Consider the following 19213-nt stretch of genomic DNA (forward strand, 5'->3'; position numbering starts at 1 on the left):
TTCCTTCTTTGCCTTCCAAGGGCTATCCGTGTGTGTGTGTGTGTGTGTGTGTGTGTGTGTGTGTGTGTGAAAGAAGAGGGGTGGCTCTCAGCTCTCTATTGTGCTCAGAGGCCAGGACACTTGGAGAAGTGCCCCGGGCCTCAGTCCCTAGTCTCTTTCCTGCTCTCCAAACCAGCCCAAACAGGGTATGCCACTAGTCTTTAGACCCAATCCCACCTATACCACCTCTCCCAGCCCACACTGACCCAGTGGGGCTGGGACCAGCCTGGTCTTCCCTCTTGGCTGTCCAGGGTTCCTGCTGGACTTCATCTCCTGTCCCGTCATTAAAGGTTTCACCTCGGCTGCCGCCATCATCATCGGATTTGGGCAGATTAAGGTAGGCACCCTAGTTGGCCCTGGGGCATCTGCTGGCTAGCAGGACCAAGGCCAGGTCCTGATATGTGTGGGTCAAACTCTTGCTCTTTGGGGGCTCAGAGCCTGTCGTGCTGGCATGAGTCTCCATTAATAAAATCATCCTTTGGGAGAGATATTGAGTGATGGCCAAGTTCTATAACAGGTAATTTGGGGGACCAGTAATGACAGCCCCTGCTCTTGCTGGAGTCTTCATGCCTGAGTGCTTGGTTCACCTCACAGAGTCCTGCCCCTACTACATATTGAACCATTGGGCCTTTACAAGTCACGAGTGTACTGCCAAAATTCCGACAAGCAAATTGCTCCCCAAGCTAATTTAGCTAGGTGATTTCACTTTTATGTCTTTCTTTTCCAAGTTTTTGTTTAATGTTTCTCAAATATCGTGCTTTTTTATGTTTCTGTTTAAATACCTATGAGAAATATTGGAATCAGTGATCATCGGTTATCTGAGGATATCATTTATTCTCCTTCCATTGGGTTCTGCATACCGGGAAGGCAGGCACTGTTTTACTTCCAACGTGGTCGCCCGGAGCTGTGCTTGGGTGTGCAGAATGAAACTGAGCTGAATTGTACAGATTCAGGGAGACACACATACACACACACACACACACACACACACACACACACACACACACACGCCTCTCCATGGTGTGGTTCCCACAGTCAGGCTCTGCTTCAGTGTGGCCCGTGACAGTCTTCGCGGATGGAGGCCGAATGAGAAAGTAAGAACATGAAGCCTAAGAGGGTACGTGTGAGAGAGAATAAAGTAGTTGACACGTCACTGGGTGCTGGGTTAAACTCTCCCTATGTTTAGTTCTCAGAAGTTCTCTGGGAGGTAGGCTTATTATTATCTCCACTTATAGAGGAGGAAACAGCCTAGAACAATGTAGGTAAATTCGAACTATAGATTATGTACACACATATGTCAGGGTAAGCTTGGCAAGTGCTGTTTCGTGGGATGCTCTGTCCTTTATTCTGGAAACATTATCTTTCATTTTTAGTGTCAAGAATGTTCTTTTTTCATAACACAGTGAGAGGGTAGCTTCTTTATGCATTCGTATTTGGCAACCCTAGGCCCCTGTCTTCAAAACCTTGACTAGGTCATGACAGTCATCTGAGAGCCTCTAGGCTGGGGTGGGGGTCCTCTTGACCTGCCCACGCAGGAGTCCCTGTCCAGGACAGAAGCCGCTGTCCATGTCTGCCCTTCCCCTTCGGGGGCTGTGTACACGGTGGGTTTTGGGGTCCTTGGAGCCTGATTGCCTTGGGAGTCTGGGCCTCGACCTCCCCTTCTGAGCCTAACCAGATAAAGAACTAAAGTACAGAGTGGCGCCCTTTCTCCCAGCCGAGGACCCCCGACCTGGCGGGGTCCCCTCAGCGCTCCTCCCTGGAGAACCTCGGCACCCCCTCGACCCCCGGCCGTGCAGGTCTGCCCACCTCATGGCGAGACTTTCCCTTCCGACAGGGGGCGGTCCCCGATGGGCGGGCCTCCGAGTGACGGACGCGGCCTCAGGCCAATGGCGGTGAGGTCTGCGCTGTGGAGGGCGGGCCGCTGAGTGATGGACGGGATCGCGAACAGATGGCAGCCGGGCCTGAGGGGGCGGGCCGGGCCCCAGACCAGGGAGCAGTTGAACCAGTCTCCTTGGTTTGAGGTCGCCCAGACTGATTTTCCTCAGGAAAGTAATTTGCAAAGACGTGGGACAACATGAACATTGTGAAATACCGTCAGTACCCCCACTTCCCCCCGGGAGGGATAACTTTGATCTTCTGCCCTTGGGGACTTTGGGAATGGACAGATAGGCCCGGGAGAGCCAGGAGATGTTTTCCCCCAGGAAGGGCCCTTGTCGGGGGGGGGGGGGGGGGGGGGGGAGGGGTTCCAGGTTTGGAACAGTATTGAGATGCTGCAAGGGATGAGTTTCAGGCCTTTATATCGCAGAAGGCTGTCTAATCAGAATCTCTTGTTTGACAGAACCTGCTGGGACTGCAGCACATCTCCAGGCAGTTTTTTCTGCAAGTGTATTACACTTTCCACAACATCGGAGAGACCAGGTACCGGCTGGCTGTGTTTCTCCCCCCCGTCCCCATAAGTAAGCTCTTCCTTTTAGATCCCTCTCCCGGTTCCCTCCCCATTTCCACTCCCAGGTGACATTTATTCCAATTCTCTGGGATCTTGCTGCTCAAACAGGGGTCCCGCGAGCAGCACCATCGGCATCACCTGGGAGCTGGTTAGAAACACAGTCTGGCCGGCCCAGACCTGCTGAATCAGTCGGCTTAATAAGAGGCCCAGGTGGCACATTGAAGCTTGAGAAGCTCTGCTCTGGTCAGTCCAGTGTGCCAGTCAGCGTGGCCCCATGCAGGGCTTTCTCCTGTGGTCGAAGTGAGAAGAGACCATATGAAGGAAGGGCAGGTGGTCTCTCGTTCAAAGAGTTCATAGTTCAGTGAGCAAGAGAACCACAGGGCAAGGGAAGGCAGAGGCCAACAGACATGCAGGTGCCAGGGGACGGGCGGCAGGTGGAGAGAGTTCCTACCGCAAGCACATCACTCAAATGGAGGGGCTTCTCTCAGAGAGCAAGCAGGTTAAAGGGACAAATAGGAGATGCAGCTCGATGAGCCCAGCTGGAGGCCAGAGCACCTCTCTGGCTGGAGGAGCAAGAGGAAGAAGTGACCTGGGGGGAGCTGTAGGGGGAGCTGCCTGGAGGGAGTGGGGGAGACCCTGTGACCATTCTGTCCTCCCCTTTTGATCTGCTGCTGAGGTTTCCTGGCCCATAAGATGCACCTGGTGGGGGTCAGCCACGTGGGGGGTAGTGGAGATGGAGATGGACCGGTCAGAGAGCATCATAGGCAGTCAGGAGTGAATCTCCCAGTCAGGAGTGAATCTCCCTGAACTGACGAGACGTGTAGCCCAGAGAGCTATGTGACTAAAAACGTGAGCTGGTAGCGTGCCTACGGCTACCACTGTCATCTGGGCTTCAGCTCCCAGGGCCTGTGTACCTACTAAGTTTCAAATAAAGTTTTGAAATGGAACAGGGACACAGGTTACTTAGGGAAAAACAAAAAGAGCATTCGAGAGAGAAAGTTTTCCAGCAGAAGCAGCAACCAAAGGCCAGAAGGCCTGTGCTATCAGCAGGTTTGGGCGGTGACTGGTGTCTGTCTGCAGGGTGGGCGACGCAGTGCTGGGACTGGTCTGCATGGTGCTGCTGCTCGTGCTAAAGCTGATGCGGGACCACGTGCCTCCCGTCCATCCCGAGATGCCCACTGGCGTGCGGCTCAGCCATGGGTTGGTTTGGACTGCCACCACAGGTGAGGGGGCCTTCTGCCTGAGGGACCATTTCCAGATTTGTCCTACACAACCTGGCCCCACATTGTAGTCACCCCAGGAACCCGAATTCCACCCGGAGAGATCTTTACGTCACTCGCTAAGTGGTTCTGATGTGCATCCAGGGCTGAGAGCTCTGTTTAGCAGCAGAAGTTCTCAGCTGGGGATGATTTTGTCCCCCCCCCACCCCCGGGGGACATTTGGCAATGTTCAGAGACATTTTTGGTTGACACTACTGGGCAAGACTGTTTCTGGCTTCTGATGGGTGGAGGCCAGAGATTTTATTAAACATCCTGCAATGTACAGTCTCCCATGGCAAAAAAATGATCTGGCCCAAGATGTCAGCAGTGCTAAGGTTGAGAAGCTCTGGCAGGTCTCTGGAAGAGAAAACAAGTTCCACTGAGACAAACTGGTCCTGTTTTAATTGTGCAGCTGCAAAGGGTAAACATTTTGCTTCAGGCCTGGAATCAACAGGTTGAGTTGCAGTTAACCAGAGGATCTGTAAAGAAAGGCTGAAGTAAAAGGTGGCAAGATGAGGAGAGTTAGTGGAACCATTGGCTGGTTGAAGGGCCATCTCGGGGTGGGGGTGGGGATGGACATCTCTCCACTGAGCTGCCAGTAGGTGACACAGAGATAGAATGGCAGGTACAGCAAAGCAAGGAAGCATTGATATCTACTGAGCTTTTCCAGAGCTGAGGGGAATGGAAATCACCCCGCTTGGCCCTACTCCGCAGCCATGAAATCCAGCCAGTTGTGGGAGGGAGGAAGTGGCTAGATTTCAGCCCTTGAGTCACTTCCAGCTTCTCCGGCTGTCCCCAGTCCCAAGAGTCACTCACCAGACCCCATTCTGCAGCCCGGAGGCCATGGGTAAACGCTGAGCGCTTGGGAGGGTGGAAGAGCACTGGGTTTATGGTGAAACTACTGGTTTCAAGTCCTAGTTTAGCTACTTACCTGGCACTTGGCATGAGCCACTTGTCAAAATTTTATGAGCTTTAGTACAGTCATCTGTAAAATAGTGAAAACAGGCTCTATTGCCTAAAACGTGACACTCAAAGTGTGGCCTCTGACCAGCAGCACAGGCATCCCCTGGGAGCTTGTTGGAAATGCAGGTTCTTAGGCCCACCCAGACCTCTGGTGCAGAATCTGCACGTTAACATGCTTGTCAGGTGACGTGTGGGCACACTGAGGTCTGAGAAATGCTGTTCCAAAACCCTGTAGGCTTCTCAGGGACTACTGTCTTCTTTCTCTCCAGAATATGTGGTGTGTCCTTAGGAAACTAGTTACTGAACTCCCAACTATGTTTGTTAAAAAGTCACCGTTTCAGCTTGTATTTTAGCTGAGTGAGGACAGGTTAACCTATAGTAGTACCTTGTGTTTGTTTAGCAATTTGTAGAGAATTTGTTTAGCCCCAGAACACTATTGTGGGGTAGGTGGAACAGTTGTCATTTCTCCCCTTTTGCAGATGAAAAAGTAGAGACTTGCAGAAATTGAATGAGCTGTAATCTGACATACAGTGATGGATGATTTATAAAGCATTTTACAAACATCACTTCTTTTTTTTTTTTTTTTTTAATTTTATTTATTTATTTATTTATTTATGGCTGTGTTGGGTCTTCGTTTCTGTGTGAGGACTTTCTCTAGTTGCGGCAAGTGGGGGCCACTCTTCATCGCGGTGCGCGGGCCTCTCACTATCGTGGCCTCTCCCGTTGTGGAGCACAGGTTCCAGACGCGCAGGCTCAGCAATTGTGGCTCACGGGCTTAGTCGCTCCGCGGCATGTGGGATCTTCCCAGACCAGGGCTCTAACCCGTGTCCCCTGCATTGGCAGGCAGGTTCTCAACCACTGTGCCACCAGGGAAGCCCAAACATCACTTCTTTTGATTCTCATAGCAGCCTTGAGGGTGGGATATTATTTTCCCTGTGTTGCCAGTGAGGAAAATGAGGCTCTGAAAGGTAAAACAGACAAACCAAATAAGACTTCTCAAAGTCACAGAGCTAGGAGCAGGCAGAGTGAGGACTTGCTCCCAGGTCACTTGCCCTTTTTCCTGATCAATTGATCGAGAAGGGTATCGATTTTATTTATCTCACAGAAGCAACTTTTGATTGCATTGATCTTTCTGTTGCTTTTGTTTTCTCATTAGTAGATTTTGCTCTGATCTTTATTATTTCCTCGCATTGGCTGATTTTGAATTTACGTTTCTTTTTCAAATTCTTAAGGCGGAAGCTGAGGTCTTTGAGACCTTCCTTCTTTTCCAGTATAGTGATTTGGGTCATAAATTTCCCACTGAGCACTGCTTTAGCTGCATCCCACAATTTTGATAGGTTGTGTTTTCATTTTCACTTAGTTCTAAATACTTTCTAATTTCCATTTTGACTTCTCTTTTGAATTGTGGATTATTTACCCTTTGAACCAGGAGCCTTTTAGGAATTAGTTTCCAAATATTCAGGGATTTTTTAGTTAGTATTTTGCTACTGGTTTCTAACATAATTCCATTACGGTCAGAGAACAAACGTTGTATGTACATACATATGTAGGATTATAATTTTCTCTGGAAATGACCCCCTTTATCCTGGTAACATTCTTTGCTCTGAACTCTACTTTCATGTAGAGCTGCTCCAGCTTTCTTTTGGTTAGTATTAGCATATGTTTTCCCATCCTTTTACTTTGAACCTATTTAACTTATTTGTGTCTTTATGTTTAAAGTGTGTTTTTTGTAGGAAGCATATAGACGGGTTTTGTTTTTTAATACAATCTGATGATCTCTGCCTTTTCATTGGGGGGTGGGGTAATGTTTACATTCCATGTGATGATTGATGTAGCTAGCTTTAGATCTACCATATTGCTCTTTGTTTCCTATTGTCTCATTTCTTCTTTGTTCCCTTTTCCCTCTCTTTCTACCGTCTTTTGGATTGAGTATTTTTTGCTGATTCCTTTTTTTGTTCCCTTTATTGACTTATTGGCTCTAACTGCTGTGTGTGTGTTTTTGTTTTTGTTTTTGCTTGTTTGTTTTTGGTGGTTGCTTTAGGGTTTATCGTATACATCTGTATCTTAATACAGTATACATTCCAACTTCACGTTGATATAAGAACCTTATGATCAGATACATCCATTTCTCCTCTTCTAGCCTTTGTGCTATAGTTGTCATATATTTTTCTTCAACATGTGTTTTAAATCCCTCAGTCATTATTGTTTCCACTTTAAATATGTAGTTACTTCTAAAGATGTATAAGTAATGAGAACAAAGTCTGTTATATCTTCCCACATCATACATCTTTCTGGTGCTTTTCATTCCTTTGTGTAGATGCAGATTTCCATCTGTATCATTTTCCTTCTGCCTGGAGAACCTTCTATATTGTTTCCTGTAGTGCAGGCCTGTTGGTGATGAATTCTTTCAGCTTTTGTATGTCCAAAATAGTCAGTGTTTTACTTTCATTTTGGAGGGTAGCTTTGCTGGATATAGAATTCTAGATAGTTTTTTTCCTCCTCCACACTTCAAAAATGCTGTTCTCCTGTCTTCTGGCCTGCTTTGTTTCCTACAAGAAGTCTGCTGTCATTCTTTCATTCCTCTAGATGTGACCTTTTTCTCTGGCTGCTTTTAAGATATTCTCTTTATCATTGGCTTTAGGCAATTTGATTATGATGTGCCTTGTTGTAGTTTCTTTTTGTTTTTTTTCCATGTGTCTTGTCCTTGGAATTCACTGAGCTTCTTGGTTATGCAGGTTTGCAGTTTTTATCAAATTTGGAAAAATACTCAGCCATTATTTCTTCAAATCCTTGTGCTGTCTCCCCATGCCACTCCACGGTCTTTCTTTGTGGACTCTGACACATGTTAGGTTACTTGAAATTGTTCCACAGCTACTGACGCTTAGTACAATTTTTCAATCTTTCTTTTCTTCTGTGTGTTTCATTTTGATATTCTATTGCTACATCATCAGTTTCACTAGTCTTTTCCCTGTAATATCTAATCTGTCTTTAATCCATTCAGTGTATTTTTTGCCTCAGACATTACGGTTTTCATTTCTAGAAGGTCAGTTTGGGAGATATTTGGGTATATATACACAGACACTGTTGTTCCATATATTTTGTCCAGTTTTTAGTTGTTTTAGGCAGCAGAGTAAACCTGCTCTGTTTCTCCATCTTCAAAGTGGCATCACCTTGGGAGATCTGATCTCAAAGTCTTTCCAGCTCTGCCTTTGACCGTGCAGTCACTGGTGACCAGTAGATGATACGCGTGCTGGCCCTGTGTGTCACCACTCCTCTGTTTCCCCATTGTGCGTTTTTCATGGTGTCATGTGTTCATGCCTGCCATACGGTTGCTTGTATCCATGCTGTTTCCCAGGCTGGGGAGGGGTCTTCCACCTCCTGAGGTGTATTTGCCCCAGTTACCCAGACGATCCAGGTTTCACTGACAGTCTCTCCCCCTGTCCTAGCTCGCAACGCCCTGGTGGTCTCCTTTGCTGCCCTGGTCGCATACTCCTTCCAGGTGACTGGATACCAGCCTTTTGTTCTAACTGGGAAGACACCCGAGGGGCTCCCTGATGCCCACATCCCTCCCTTCTCAGTGACCACTGCCAACGGGACGATCTCCTTCACTGAGATGGTACAGGTGGGTAGAGACAGGGAGCCAGGCCAGCTTGGCTGAGGCCGCAGCGGCCCCTGGGCCTGGGTCTATCTCGTAATGCATTCGCTTAGTGACGGGCAGCTCTGAACTCAGCTAGGACTGCTGTCCTCAGGAAGGGGCGTCTCTAGTGCAGGGACAGGTAGGAATGAATTCCAGATTAGGCACAACCTCAAAGGACACCACATTTATTTTTCTACCTTGAGCCCAGGGGTGTTTCTGCCATCGTGGACGCTGGCAGAGCAGGAATTTGTTGTGTTCTGCTGTGTGTCGTGTTCCTTGCAGTGTGAGCTCACAGCCCTGCAGCTGAAGTATGTTTGCTTCTGTCAGACATAGACGAGTCAGTGCTTACCTTGTCAGGTCACTGACTGGTCAGACCTCTTCTGTCCTTTCCCGGAGGGTCACTCACCATCCCTGTCTCCTCTCTCAGGGCATGGGGGCCGGGCTGGCTGTGGTGCCCCTGATGGGTCTCCTGGAGAGCATCGCAGTGGCCAAATCCTTTGGTAAGATGCTCACCACCCACGCCCTCCCTGGCATCTCAACCCGGAGCCCAACCTGCCTTGCTTGTCTGCCCTCCTGCTTGCTTTTTATCTGCTTTGATTTTTAAAACTTTGATTTTTTATCCGAGTAATACATGCTTTTTTTAAAAAAAAAAAAAATCTACAGTAAAAATAGATTGTCAATGAAAACTCTTCCTGTGGCTGGAAATGTTTGACAGTCCGCTCTCTGTGGACATAAAAGGTCCTGCATTTAGCCTTTGCCAGTTGAACTTTCTGTGCATGGTGTAAACACTCCTCCTGCCAGGTGATTGCAAGCTGAATGTGGAGTTTGAGCATTCAAATCTTGTGGTAACATATGAAACAGCTACCATCCACTGTACAGATACAGCTAAATAACCTCATCAGTCAGAATGAAAGGTAAAAATAAATTAGAAACCGATACATTTTAAGTATTATCTTTGTTTTTAATATAATTTATTTAATTGACAGTTTTCATTTAATTGGTAATAATAGCTGTATTTGATACCGTGTTAGCAGAATTCCTAAAAATTTGACAAGGTGACCTTTCCAAGTGTCTGAGCACACCTGACCTGTCCCCTCCCAACCCCTGGGGAGGCTGGGAAGCGTTAATCTACTTATATGTTTGCTGCTCAATACTGATTCCTTCCACCTGAGCTGAGGCTGCCAAACCTTTCATGTGTCCCTGCTTCTGTCTTAGGTCCCTGGACTTTTGTTCTGTGTTGTCCATGAGCATGATGTGTTTCTTCTGTTCTATAAGAGGGTTAAGTCCTTTGTTTGGATTTAATTTGACTCTAAAGGTTAAAATTCAGATATATGACATGTATGTTACTATGACTACCTGAACTGTGTTCACTGCCCAGCCCAGGTTGTGCCAGGATTATGTTTCCTTCTCTGAAGTTCCAGCATCTGGATCCTTAGACCACTCCCAGGAGACTATAAACCAGTGTTCATTCTAAAGGGTTTTCCTTTCTAAACGCCAGCAGTTGCTCAAGACCACGCTGCATTTCAGTTTGCGACCTGTTCAGCTCACATCTTTCTTGTTCAGTTTCTATTTTTCTGATCCTTTTTTTTTTCTTTTTTTAATTTGGAGGGGCGTATCTCAGAATCTGCATGTGACAGATTTTACTCATCTATTATTAGAAAACTCTCCATTTTCTTTTTTTTTTTAAACTTATTTATTTTTGGCTGTGTCTTTGTTGCTGTGCGTGGGCTTTCTCTAGTTGCAGCGAGCGGGGGGCTACTCTTCGTTGTGGTGTACAGGCTTCTCATTGCGGTGGCTTCTCTTGTTGTGGAGCACAGGCTGTAGAGTGCACGGGCTTCAGTAGATGCGGCACGTGGGCTCAGTAGTTGTGGCTCATGGGCTTAGATGCTCTGCAGCATGTGGGACCTTCCTGGACCAGGGCTTGAACCCTTGTCCCCTGCATTGGCAGGCGGATTCTTAACCACTGTGCCACCAGGGAAGCCCTCCATTTTCTTTTGAAGTCAGCTGACTGCCTGTGCTCATTTGTAAAGCTTGTCATGCTTTTAAATCAAGGCTTAGTAAACCACAGCCTGCTGCCCATCACCTGCGAATGGCTTTTGCATTTTTAAATGTTTGAAAAAAAATCTAAAGACGATTTGGATTTGATGACACATGAAAAGTATATGAAATTTGTATTGCAGTTCACAAGTAAGGTTTTATTGGAAGATGGTCTCTTGTTCACTTGTTTCATGTTGTATGGTTGCTTTGTGCTATAACGGGGAGCTGAGCAGTTGTGACAGAGGGTGTGACCCTCAAAACCTAAAATATTGACAGTCTGGCCCTTTACAGAAAGTTTACCAACCACTGTTAAGATTCATGCCGCTCCATAGTTTCTCCCTAAATCTTCCCGCTTATGTCTCTGGGCCTCATCTGAGACTTTCTAGTCATCTTGACTTGCAACCAGAGAGCTTTTTAGTTTAAAACATCTTTCCCTTATTATAAAAGCAATACATGTTTGTTGCACAAGATATTGAAAGTTCAGAAATGGATTAAAAAAAACGAATCACTTGTAATGTCCTTCACTACCCCAATTAACATTTCGCTGTACGTCTACTTTTTTTTTGGTAAACACACGAAGACGTGTATACATTTGCATATATGTGTATATTTTATCTGTGTTTATACCTTCTATTTACAATCATAGACAATGCTGTAGGGAGAAATTGGTGGCCTGTTTTATCATTTCATGGACAGTTTCCTGATGATATATATCTAGTGACAGTGTTTTTATTGTCTGTTCTCTTTAGCTTCTCAGAATAATTACCGTATTGACGCCAACCAGGAGCTGCTGGCCATCGGTAAGACTCCAGTGGCGGGTGGCTCTCGGGGTCTGGGTGGTGGAGGTGCTGACACTCAGGGTGCAGAGCTGGCCTGAGTGGGGCCCATTTTCCCATCTCAGGTGGTTCAGTTTAATCCCTAGGAGTAGGGTGCCAACATCTAGTGTCTGACTGAGGCTCACTGAGCACCTGCTGTGTACCAGACCCTGAGGGCTGTGGCCTGTTCTGTGCCTGGGAATGCCTGGAATGTTCCACCTGGGCTGGGGGTGGGGGCTTCCAGGGCGAGGGTCAGGTTGCTGAGGAATGTGGCCAGGTAGGATCTCAGGTGAGCCTGCTGATTGTGTGGGATCTTGGCTGCCTGTGCCTCGCCCTGTGCCTCCCTCCAGGAGTGGCAGGCGGATGAGTAAGGACTCAGGTGGGCCCCAGGCTTCCTGACTGTGGAGCGGTGCATCCCAGGTGACACCTGAGCTGTCTCGAGAGCAGGCCTTGAACCTGTGACCAGTTGTGGGTTTTGTGGAGCCAAGGAGACCATGGTGGTCTTTGTGAAGCCCCCTGGGTGAGGTGGGTGCTGACGAGCTGATGGTGATGAACTTGGGCTAGTTACCTCCGTTCTGAGGTCCCAGCCAGGTTCCGGGCATGGGTGTGTCCAGTACAGGTTAATCAGAGGCACACAGGGAAGGCAGCTTACTGGCCATGACCTTCTGCCATTCACCTTGGCTGGTCATCTTGTGAAAGTGTGGGTTTGAAGGAACTCAGAGTAGGAGGGATGCCCGCAGGCGTACTGGGCACTTCAGGCCTGTCTGTGCACACTTGCCTTACTCAGCCATCCCCCTTTCTGGGCAGGAGGGATTCCTCATTCTGTTATACATGGGAAAAGGCGTATTTCACTCACACAGGCCAGGCTGGGGTCAGAACTGCTTTATAGCTAGAATCAACCTCAGTGCACTTGGCAAAGATCATGATTTGACTTTCCTAGAGGGAGAGAGAACCAGATATAGGATGCCCCACTGGGTAGTTCCTCTCACCTTCTGTCTTCCTGTTTCCTTTCTGGTTTTTATCTCCTTCCTCCCCCTCTCCTTTTTCTATTTTATGCTTCTCGTCCTGGATGAGCTTTTTCCTTCCGTTTCTCCACAGGCCTGACGAACATCCTGGGCTCCCTCTTCTCCTCCTACCCGGTCACAGGCAGCTTTGGCCGGTGAGTGACCACATTCCCCCTTCTCTGTGTCTCCAGGGAGGTCCCCGCCCAGGACAGAGGGTCCTTGTCCAGCTTGAAGAACCAGGTTCCCCCTGCGGGGCCCTTGCCCACGTCCTGAGGTCGTTTTCACTTTTTTCCACGTTGGTCCTCTCTCCCTTGGTCAGCTGTGACGGTGTCTATGGGGAGACAGGAGGGGGCTCCCTCTGCTTCCCTCACCATCTTGGCAGGTTTTCTTTACCCCGATACACAGTGCTGCAGTTTAACATTAAAAAGATCCCTGTGCATGGAAATGCTCCCAGCATCTTGGTGCTGGAGTTAATTCCTGAAAGATAGTGGAGGTGGGAGGGACTGCGGCTCTGCCTGAGGAAGGGGCAGACTCTCGAGTGGAGTTGCCATATGGCCCCCATGAAAGGCAGGAGGGCAGGGCGGGAGGGTGAAGGAGAAGAGGAGGTGTCATTGCCCGGCCCTCAGGCCAAGTCCTGGAACCTGACCCGACCCCGAGCACTAAACCTTCCCGACACCCCAAACCACCACGTCGAGGGGGCACAGGGCACACCGTTCGACCTCCCGCACCTCAGCATCCTCGTCTGTAAAGCAGAATCAAGACGGGGCCTGTCTCGGAAAGTTATTCAGAGGATTTAAAGGAAATCACATAGAACGATGCTAGTGACTTGGTAGGTGCTGTAATAGCGTTTATGTAGTAAAACCTCTGTTTTTCAGTTTAACTTTTTATATGCTCTTGTTGGCATAACTAGTTTGCGAGCCTGTTCAGTCAAGGTCATATTTTGTGTCCCCTGGTATCTAGCACAATTCCTTGTATATAGTGGGTACAGGAAAAGTTCTGTGAGTATTTAACCAATTAATGAAATTTCTGCCTAACTCCATAGAGGTTAAAGGTGACTTTTTAGAAGGCTTTCATGGAAATGTACAGACAACGTTTATTTCTGGAGGAATACGGGTGGGCACAGGTCACGGTTGGGGTATGGGATGCGTGGGGGAGGCAGAGTCCTGTACTGTCGTGGGAATCAAGTCGTGGTTCTCTTGTCATCTTGGCGGCGGCAAAGGGAAATGTGGCCTGAGGACCAGTTCTTCGGCAGAGAAAGCTCGTGGCATTTGGGTCTGAATATAGTTTTTCAAATAGGCAACGTGAAAAAGAAGCAACATTAACCTCTAATTCCACTGTTAGAATTATGGTGTTTCTCCTTTTATGTTTTTTATTGTTTATACGTACATACATATACACGTATGTGTACGTGTATCTACGTATGACTTATACATGTACATATATTCCCCCCCCCACTGGACAGATGATCGTCAGCATTTTTCCATATCAGTAAAAATAAGCGTCTGCATCCTCGTTTCTCGTGGTAGCGGGGGATTCCATTGTAAGGGGGTGTATTATTTTGCCAGAGCTGTCTTAAAATACCACAGGCTGGGCGGCTTAAACGAACATTTACTTTTCACAGTTTTGGGGGTTGGACATCCAAGATCAAGGTGCCGGCAGGGTTGGTTCTCCTGTGACCTCTCTCCTGGGCTTGCAGATGGCCGCCTTCTCCGTGTCCTCAAGTGGCCTTTCCTCTGTGTCTGTGCATCCTGGCTTCTGTGTGTCCCATTTTCCTCTTCGAATAAGGACACTGGAGTAGGGCCCACCCTAAACGCCTCATGTTAACTTAAACACCACTTTGAAGGTTCTTTCTCCAAATACAGTCACTTCCTGAGGTGCTCAGGGTTAGGGCTTCAACATTTGAATTGCGGGGGAGGGTGGGATGCAGTTCAGCCCGTAACAGAGTTTTAATTTATGGCTCCCCTGTTGGACATTTGGATTTACAACCAGGTCTCTCTCAGACGTACCGATCCATTATTTTGGGTTAATTGAGAAGGCCCAAGAGTCCCCCTGGAGAGAGGACCCAGCGCGCCAGTGTCTAAGCCTCTCCACTAGGTGGCGACGTTGGTGGGTCCTCCTATTCCCTCCGGATCCTGCATCCCAGGAGACCAGCCACAGCATGTGGGCCCTCGCCTCCCCTGCTCTTCCGGCCCGACAGCCACTAATGGGTCTCTGTTGCCTTCCAGGACGGCTGTGAATGCCCAGTCAGGGGTGTGCAGCCCAGCAGGGGGCCTGATGACGGGTGAGCACCCCTTTCACAGACACTGTGTTCCCCCTGTGTCCGCCGCAGTGAGATAGGAGGAAAGGAGCGGAGGGAGCCCAGGGTGTGGGTGCCGTCGGCTCTGGCGCCTGGCTGTGTGCCCCAGGGCAGGGACTCCTTGCTGGGTGGGAGTCGGGGCGGCAGGGCCATGAGGTCACAGCACCCCACGCCCCTGCAGGAGCCCTGGTGCTGCTGTCACTCGACTACCTGACCTCACTCTTCTACTACATCCCGAAGTCTGCCCTGGCTGCTGTGATTATCATGGCCGTGGTCCCCCTGTTCGACACCAAGATCGTGGGGACGCTCTGGCGAGTGAAGAGTATGTATGTCCTGTCCGTCGGCACCAAGGTTATTGATGGTCCTCCCTCTGCCATTGGCCGCTGCCCAGGCTGGCCCAGCTGGGGGAGAGACGGGGGCTTTGGGGTGACCAGCAGGGCCCATGTCATAGCCTCCCTTTCTCCACAGGTCATAGCGGCTCAAGGTTCCCCGGAACCTGCAATTCCTTTACTGTAACAAGTTTTTCTTCTCTTTTGTTTTTCGAAGTGGTTAAGGGATTTATGTGGCTTCTGCATCTAAGATAAGTCTTGGTGCCTCCCTGGTCCTCATATCCCTTTTTCCTTGGTCCCCTGAGAAGTGCCCACTGGGACCTCTTCCCAGGGGCAGGGGACCAGGCCGACCAGGCAGGTCTTAAGGGCCCCTCGCCCAGGTAGGGAGGGATTTCTTGCCTCTGACACATCCTTGAGCTGGCATGGCCTGTCAGAGCATCGGTCCCCAGGTCTCTGGATGGGGGTCCCTCAGGAGCTGTTTGGGGTCCACGACACCTTCACTGATTATGAGAAAAGCCACGCACGAGGTGTCTCTTGTCAGGGGGCTCGGGTAGCTGGGAGCCGAGCTCGCTGAGGATAGGCCATTCCTCAGCTGGACCCCCTCTCCCAGGGCTGGACTTGCTGCCCCTCTGTGTGACGTTCCTGCTCTGCTTCTGGGAGGTCCAGTATGGCATCCTGGCAGGGACCCTGGTGTCCATGCTGATTCTCCTGCACTCCGTGGCCAGACCCAAGATACAGGTAGCCCATCTGGTCTCCCTGAGGGGGACCTGCTGGCCTCAGGGGGCCGGTGGGGTGAAGCATGCCATGGGCAGACCCTTTGACCCTGCTGACTTGCATTTTGAGCTCTTGATGTGATTGTGGCCCGAGGCACTGCCAAGTGACCATTCACCTAGCGGATGGTTTGACCTTCTGGTCATAACCCCACAGTGCTGTCCTGCTGCGCGTGGGGCTGTGGCGCGGGTGGGGGTCCCGCCAGCTCTGCACCCTCCCGTCCACCCTAGGCCTGGAAGAGCTGCCCTGTTGAACTTGCCTCCAGGGCTCACTGGCTTCCCCCGCACTGTCCCCAGGTGTCAGAGGGCCCGATGCTGGTCCTGCAGCCGGCGAGCGGCCTGCACTTCCCTGCGATCGAAACCCTCCGGGAGGCGTTACTGAGCCGGGCTCTGGAAAGTACGTGGCCAGATGGGCTGCGGTCACCCCCAGCTCCCCGCCACCCTCTCAGCAGGGGTTCCTGCTGGACCCCAAGACCCTGCTCTCAGCTCTCAGGAAGGAGCTCGCCCGTCCTTGGGTCCAGGGGGTCTCGGGCGTCTCAGAGTGGCGTCCAGTGGACACCTGCCCACCGCGTTTGCATGCAGCAAGGGTGGCAGTTCCCCAACATGTGTCCCTGAGGGCCCACTCCTTCCAGGAGTTGGTATTTAGGGGAGAAAGGGGTCTGTTTGCCTGCCCTATGAAGGAAATGGTTGTTGCTGTCTCCAAACAGCTAATGTTTTGGGTTCTTGTCCTTTCGCCTTTCCGTCCCCACTGGGGAGGAGCTCCTGATGGCCTTGTTTGGCCCCATGCCCCTGGCCAGAGCCTTTTCTGGCAGCCTCTGCCTGGTGTGACCACTCCCCTGTCCCCCCAGCATCCCCGCCACGCTCTGCAGCCCTGGACTGCACCCACATCTGCAACATTGACTACACGGTGGTGCTGGGGCTCGGGGAGCTCCTGGAGGACTTCCACAAGCGGGGCGCCACCCTCGCCCTCATTGGCCTGCAGGTGGGTGTCGGCATCTGCTCTCAAAGTAGCCTGTGAGGTCTGTGTTGTCACCGTCCCCATGTCGAGGTGAGGATGCCAAGGCCCAGAGAAGCTGAGTGACTTGCCCAATGTCACACAGTGAGGAAGGCGGCTGGGCTCCTTTTTCGCGGCATCTGGCTGCAGAGCTCTGCTTGTGTCCGTTACATCATGTGTTGTATTTGCAGAGCACTCATCTCCATGTCCTTCAGAAAGTATTCACTTCAGAAGTGTTCCTCTTACAGAGATGTGGGTTAGCCTGTTAGACGTGGCTTGCTAGGGCAAGAGCATTCCCACCTGCAATCACCGTTTGTCCCACAGGTCCCCGTTCTCCGTGTCCTGCTGTCAGCTGACCTGAAGGGCGTCCTGTACTTCTGCACCCTGGAAGAAGCAGGTGGGTGCGGCCAGTCATCAGAGTGAGAGCCGTGTCAGCCTGGCTGCCCACACCCCACAGGGTCAGGACGGCAGGACGGAAACCCTGGGAGGTGGGAGGGTCGGTGCTTGAGTCCAAGAGCGGGGAGCACTCGGACGAGGGTGAGGCAGTGGACAGGTGGTCAGGGGGCCTTCTGCTCTGGGGTTTTATTTTTTAGGACTGTATGAGCGTTTTTAATTGAGGCACAGTTTACATACAGTGAAACGCACAGATCCTAAACGTGAGTTTGAGTCCTGACACATGGATGCAGTGGGCGTCCAGTCAGGATGTAGCTTGTCTCCATCGTTCCAGAAAGTTCCCTCTTTCTCCCTTCCAGTGACCCCCACTAGGGGTAAGCACTGCTCTGATTTCTTCCACCATCGGTCAGTGTAGCCTGTTCCGGAACTTCATCAGGAGGATTCTTTTTGTGTTTGGCTTCCTTGGCTCAACTTGATGTCTGTGCAGTTCATCCCTCTTGCTGCTAAAGCAGCCAGACGCTGATCCGCAAGAACTGGATAAGCAGATTGGGCCCAGCCGCACCATGGAACCCGCCCAGCAGTGAGGAGGGTTATCGTGGCATGGAGAGTGGTGAGGTGCTGGTGGAGACTTAGGTGAAACCAGCCCAGGGCTGGAGACATTGACCCAGGGACCTTAACTCCCCAGGCTTGAGGCCCCCAAAAGGCCAGCCTTTAATCCCATTCTGTGAACTGACCTATCGTCACTTCGCTTTTTTAGTGTTTGGAAACCTTGTGTTTTCTGCAGAGAAATACTTGAAGCAAGAACCAGGGACCCAGCCCTACAATGGCAGCGAAGACTCTGTTCCGGAACACAAGATCGCCCTGCTGAAGGCCTGATCGGGCTACCGATGGGCGCCCGACATCAGAGGGTCTCACGGAAGGTTCTGGTCACTGTGATGCCGGATGCCGCCTTGCAGCTGGATCTGAGAAACCTGAGTAGGTGTCCCAGAGGAGGGGGAGGGCAACTGCGTGGGGGTCCACAGGTGGGACTCATCCCTTCCTCTGAGATGATTGAAAAAGTACCTCCCTGCTCTTCCTGGTATGCGAACTCTTTTTTTAAAGAGTGGTTTGGAGAACACTTTCTAGAATGGCAGACCACTTGAGAAAGGAAAGGGCAGGGATTTCAACCTGGTCTAGGAGAGGAGACTTCTCGCCCCAGCTGCTTCCTGGATTTCAGGGGAAATGGGGAGGGTGGGCATCTCTCAGGTGGGTTCCCTTCTTGATGGCGGCGGCTGAGCTGTTGTTGAGAGGAAAACCAAGGTTTGCCAAATGACTTCAAGTGTCTATTAAAAATATCTTCGTCGTGTTTTCTAAATTAAAATAAGTAATAGCTTTGGTGTTTTTGTAAAAACCATAAATGCTTATTGTAAAAACTACAGGTAACCATCCCCCCCATCCACTTTGGTGATAGCTCCACACCTCCTCCCTCCAGTACACGTACATGTGTGTACATTAGCATGTGGGTGTGTGTTTACAGTCATGTAAATGGGATCATTTCATCCATGGTGCTCTGTGACCCACATTTTCATGCGGTCATTGCTGTGAATTATTTGTTGTGATAATAAACAGAATACATGATTATCAATGGCTACGTGATATTTTATTCTATATGCGTCATAATTTACTTAGCAAGCTCTCCATACATGACTTTCATGTTTTAAATTTCACTTCCATCAATTTTTAGAGGTAAATCCTAGCTGAGGAAAGTTGTGCTCCTGGACTCTCTTTGAGAAAGAACTCACCGTGCAGATGGCCCTGGATGCGGTGCCATAGGGCCACCAGTGTTCTGCCCAGGCCACCCTGGCCAGTATCTGAGCAGAGCAAGGGTCCAGGCCTGCCCATAATACACGAGTCTTTTCAGATTCCTTGTCCTCCATCTTCTGTTGCTTCTCCTTCCAGGACCCTGACCAGCCAGCTAAATGGTTCACCGCCAGCCCCAAGGCAGCCTTTCCTTACCTCAGGCAGTTTCTCTTTTTCCACAAGGCGAGTGTGTCCTGAAGCTCTGCCCGCTGGGCCACACCTGGCCAGAGCTGTGATGGGAGTTGTCCCTTTTTGGCCTGTGCCCACATTCTGAGACCACCCATTCTGGAACCCAGAGATCGTCCAATTCACAGTGTATCCAATTGATAACACTCAGGTGGGACCAATTTCATTGAAAACCCTCACCTTCTGTGACTCAGCAGCTCTGCTTC

At 50.0% G+C, this 19213-nt stretch overlaps 1 protein-coding gene across 8 annotated transcripts in view; it reads left to right on the forward strand.

Moving 5' to 3' along the window:
• The window catches only part of SLC26A11 (solute carrier family 26 member 11), a 21039-nt gene extending 2437 nt beyond the window's left edge, over nucleotides 1–18602 (forward strand). Inside the window, exons 4-18 of one of the 8 annotated variants that reach the window (XR_009499738.1) lie at nucleotides 291–376; nucleotides 2378–2457; nucleotides 3566–3708; nucleotides 8154–8329; nucleotides 8772–8844; nucleotides 11131–11181; nucleotides 12295–12355; nucleotides 14426–14481; nucleotides 14678–14818; nucleotides 15436–15563; nucleotides 15893–15992; nucleotides 16444–16577; nucleotides 16914–16986; nucleotides 17342–17592; nucleotides 17767–17855. Coding sequence is in view for 5 of the 8 variants with exons in the window: in XM_059908708.1 (XP_059764691.1) it covers nucleotides 291–376; nucleotides 2378–2457; nucleotides 3566–3708; nucleotides 8154–8329; nucleotides 8772–8844; nucleotides 11131–11181; nucleotides 12295–12355; nucleotides 14426–14481; nucleotides 14678–14818; nucleotides 15436–15563; nucleotides 15893–15992; nucleotides 16444–16577; nucleotides 16914–16986; nucleotides 17767–17858 (1394 nt within the window). In the remaining 3 variants the exon portion in view is untranslated. The other 7 variants (XR_009499739.1, XR_009499740.1, XM_059908709.1 and 4 more) reach the window with 7 other exon arrangements.
• Nucleotides 18603–19213: the final 611 nt, after the last annotated feature.

The sequence above is a fragment of the Balaenoptera ricei genome, chromosome 20, assembly GCF_028023285.1.
Source record: "Balaenoptera ricei isolate mBalRic1 chromosome 20, mBalRic1.hap2, whole genome shotgun sequence".
In the NCBI taxonomy this organism is placed as follows: Eukaryota; Metazoa; Chordata; class Mammalia; order Artiodactyla; family Balaenopteridae; genus Balaenoptera; species Balaenoptera ricei.